Raw genomic sequence first — 4,158 nt, forward strand, 5'->3', positions numbered from 1 at the left:
CTGAATTTAATGGTGGATCCGCCCTTGATACAAAGTAGGATCTTGCGTCGATTTGCGTGACGTCAGTGGAAGTCACTGCGTGTCGTAGTTTTTTTTTGTCTGCTAAATGTCATTAAATATAGCTTATTTAGTCTTTGTCACATTTAATGTGACACAGCAAGCTAAAACGCTGAAAATCAGAGATTTTGTGATTACGTTTTTAGGGTATTTTTCTTCGCAATAACCCCAAATCAGGTCCAAACGCGATTTTGAAAGCATTGAGCTATACAACACTGCAAACCATATCCTCATGCAACTTTCCACTTTCCACAGGATCATCTGTTCACTTTACCAAAGTGCTAGCCAGTGACGTCATGTTGGCACGAAAATCGAGTTTTTGTATTCATTGTATCATGGGTTTCTTAGTTAATCTATGGTTTCTGACATTGCGGCAGTTTGTCAATGTGACAACTGAACGTTAATGGGAAATTCCAAACATAATTGAATCAATTTAGGCAATTGTCCGTGTTAGTGGCAAAAAATTCTATATATACACCTACTTCGGTCGAGAAGGCTATTAAATACCTGGCCCATTATAAAAGTGCTCGGTGCTCGGTATATAATGGCTTACTTCCCGTGAAATATACTAGCTATTAAAACACTAGAACTAATTTTGCAGCTTTTATTATTAGTATTTAGGAGCTTTGAGAATTCGCCAAAATGCCGCCAAGGCCCAGAGAGAAACAACCCCTGCCTTCGTTGCCCACTGGGCCCCTGAATGAGTGCGATGACATCGTGACGGATAAGATCCCTCAAGACACCTACGAGCCGGATGATCGTCCTATTGACATCGTGTGGCGAAACGTCGTCGTCTTTGTAATTCTGCACTCAGTGGCTCTTTATGGACTTTACCTGTGCTTTATCAGCGCCATGTGGACCACCACCATTTATGGTAAGCCAGTATTTAATTTATCTCCGCAATGTTCTTGCTTATGTTGATCCGTCGAATGTTCTTCACACGTTTTTCGGTATAACAACAGTGAACATATGTACATATCGTAAAAGTTAATTTGTTGCATCAATCGGGTTTTTAATTTTCTTTCCAGGAATTCTTCTGTATCAGATGAGCGCTTTTGGGATCACCGGTGGGGCGCACAGACTATGGGCGCACCGGTCGTACAAAGCGAAATGGCCCCTCAAAGTGATCCTGCTGATATGCCAGACCCTGGCTCATCAAGTAAGAGCATCGAGCTGGATGAAACGTTCCGGTATTAAGCAGATCCTTTTTGCAGAACTCCGTAATTGAATGGTCGCGAGACCACAGGGTGCACCACAAATTCCAAGAAACCGACGCCGATCCGCACAACGCCAAACGCGGCTTCTTTTTCTCCCACATGGGCTGGCTGCTGTGCAAGAAGCACCAGGAGGTGAAGAATAAGGGCAAGGGCGTCGACATGTCTGACCTGTATGCCGAGCCTCTGCTAAGGTGCCAAGTGAAAGATTGTCTTCAGTTCACATACTTACCGTTGTTTGTTCAAGGTTGCAGCACAAATACTTCTTGGTTCTTATGCCTATAGTTTGCTTTGTCCTGCCTACCATTATCCCGATGCTTCTCTGGAACGAGACCTTTATGAATGCCTACTGCGTCAACATTTTAAGATACATATGCGCTTTGCATGCCACGTGGCTTGTCAATTCTGCTGCCCACATGTGGGGTTCAAAACCTTATGACAAGTAAGTACACAGTCATTGTTTAGGCTAAAAGCTGGTTCACACTCTGACATTAATGAAAGGCATTTTTCGCGGCTTAAGCGGACAAATTATTTTTGGAATAAGAAAAATTTACTGCTTTCAAAGCTGCTTTGCAGTAAATTTTTCTTATTCCAAAAATAATTTGTCCGCTTAAGCCGCGAAAAATGCCTTTCATTTAGAATTTGTACGGTGACATTAATGTCGTGACAGTAGCCAGTGTTGCGCTGTCTTATATCAAACCATTTTGACGTGTGACACTAACGTCGCGATGCGCTCACCTTGTCACTCTTAACTGCAAGGCAATGCCACCTTTAAACGCTCTTTCTTTATAAAAAAAAACGTATTATTGCTTCAAAATTGATCAATTATCTTACGATACTCGACTGAGATTGTTTTTTTACCTTAACAATTGCTGGTAATTAGGTCTACAATGTACATTTACTCTCGCGTGGCTATCAAAAGAAAATCAGCTTGTAAAGGTGGGATCGCACCCTGTTCTAGATTCATCAACCCTGTGGAAAACCGCCTGGTTTCCTTCTTCGCTATCGGCGAAGGCTGGCACAATTATCACCACACCTTCCCGTGGGACTACAAAGCAGCCGAGTTCGGCAGGATCAACCTCTCTTTGACCATCATAAATCTGTTTGCGAAAATCGGCTGGGCTTACGATCTGAAAACCGTGTCCAAGGAGATGATTGAAAAGAGAGTGACGCGAACTGGGGATGGAAGCCACGAGATTTGGGGCTGGGGCGACAAGGACCAGACCAAGGAGAACTACGAATCCGCCGTCATTTATAACAAAAAGGACGAATAAATTGGATCCTTTTCCTGGCTTTTATTTTGTCAGGACTGTTTTGTTGATCTGAGTATGTTATTATACCCTTGATTGGAGCATCTCGGCTAGTTTTCCGAGGTTGAAGCTACGTTATAGCAATGTTAGTTTTTTGTTTCAAACAAATTTGTATCTATGTCTATGGAATATGGCTTTAATTTTCATTAAAAGGAGCTAAAGGGTGCAGAGGTTGTGCCGGCACCGCCGCAAGTCGAGACCCGACTGTTCTGACGTCACGAGGACCATTCCGCTGTGGATCTCACCGGCTCGGCCTACTCGTGAGGTCAGAGCAGTTGGGTCTTGACTTGCAGTGGTGCCGGTTGTGCACGCTTTCCGGTTTTTGTTATATAGCACCATTATTTAACTGATGTGTGTGCATGTTTCTATTTATTTCTTTAGCTGTAATTCTAGGTGTCCGAATGAAAGCGGACTGCAACTATTATCCAACAAACTTTGAAAGTAGATTTGTGCTTAAAGTTAATAAATGTTGTTTTCTAAGTATTTTTTTTGTTGGGTGTGTGGATCGCTCCGGTCCGTTCCTAGTCCGAGAAGTTTCCCCACTCCGGAATTTTCAAAGTGAATTGAGTGCGGGGCTTTTTAAAAAGAGATCACGAAATGCTCAAGAGGCCAAGACGGGTCAACATCCATTTAACCAACTAATAACAATTTTCTTTGCCCGGCCCATGCAAGCGCTCGGCTGCCCAATGGGCTCCCATTGGGGGCCTGGGGCTTCTGTTCTCGATTGGTCTTTTGTCTTAAGCGGCAACCATCGAGTGGGCCGGCTGATGCGTTCGATGCCCACAAACAAATCCGTGCCTTGATACGGTAGAGCAAAGTTGCAGAGCTGTATATTAACGCATCCATTACCGCACTGTGTTCACCTATCAGCGCCCAGTCTCTAATAACCACCTAAACGAAAAACACTGTTTGTTTCGCCACTTTCCCCCCCGTCTGTGTTAGCAGATGTTTTCGGCGAGCATTGTCGCTGCGCCGTCGGGGGGTCTTTGTATCCCTCTGGGACTCCCTGCATGTCTCTGTTTGATATTTACACTTGCACTGACGACCAACTTGATTGAATGCATTTGTTGTGTTTCCGGGTTATTTTTATTTTTAAACGATGATACGGATTAAGCCCGTGTGCCATGCATCCGTTTATACGATGGTACGATGATACGAAAGTGTTTCTATTGGTTGGAGATCTGTCAATTCCGACATTGACAGATCTCCAACCAATAGAAACACTTTCGTATCATCGTACCATCGTATAAATGTCGGGGAACAGAGTGTAATTTGGACATTTTTGTTTGAGCTCTGAGCAATATAATAAACTTTTTAATGCAGCACTCTTTCCCAGTATAATTCAGGTTGCTTGTTTTATAAAAAAAATGTAATCAAACGAAAAAGCTAAATTTTATCTGAACATACTGTAAAAGTATGCCCAACTCATTAACTTAACTGCAATTAAATGGAGTCAATCAAGTTAGAAACAGGTGCACTTTGTGCAGATACAAATTCGAGTTTTTCCGCTCACAATTCAAAAGGAGCGTTACGCACTGACCTAATTTATAAAGCTATTTTGATAATTAAAACCCATG

At 42.8% G+C, this 4,158-nt stretch overlaps 1 protein-coding gene across 1 annotated transcript in view; it reads left to right on the forward strand.

The window, feature by feature from the left end:
- LOC109537477 (acyl-CoA Delta-9 desaturase) overlaps nucleotides 1–3,061 on the forward strand; it is a gene marked incomplete at its 5' end in the record, with an annotated part of 4,392 nt that extends 1,331 nt beyond the window's left edge. Inside the window, 5 exon segments of the mRNA XM_048664551.1 lie at nucleotides 672–931; nucleotides 1,086–1,216; nucleotides 1,272–1,465; nucleotides 1,519–1,713; nucleotides 2,233–3,061. Of these exon segments, the coding sequence (XP_048520508.1) occupies nucleotides 700–931; nucleotides 1,086–1,216; nucleotides 1,272–1,465; nucleotides 1,519–1,713; nucleotides 2,233–2,545 (1,065 nt within the window). The 3' untranslated portion in view covers nucleotides 2,546–3,061.
- Nucleotides 3,062–4,158: the final 1,097 nt, after the last annotated feature.

This window comes from Dendroctonus ponderosae, unplaced genomic scaffold (genome assembly GCF_020466585.1).
Source record: "Dendroctonus ponderosae isolate FM_Combo_2020 unplaced genomic scaffold, Dpon_F_20191213v2 Dpon_F_20191213_3, whole genome shotgun sequence".
In the NCBI taxonomy this organism is placed as follows: Eukaryota; Metazoa; Arthropoda; class Insecta; order Coleoptera; family Curculionidae; genus Dendroctonus; species Dendroctonus ponderosae.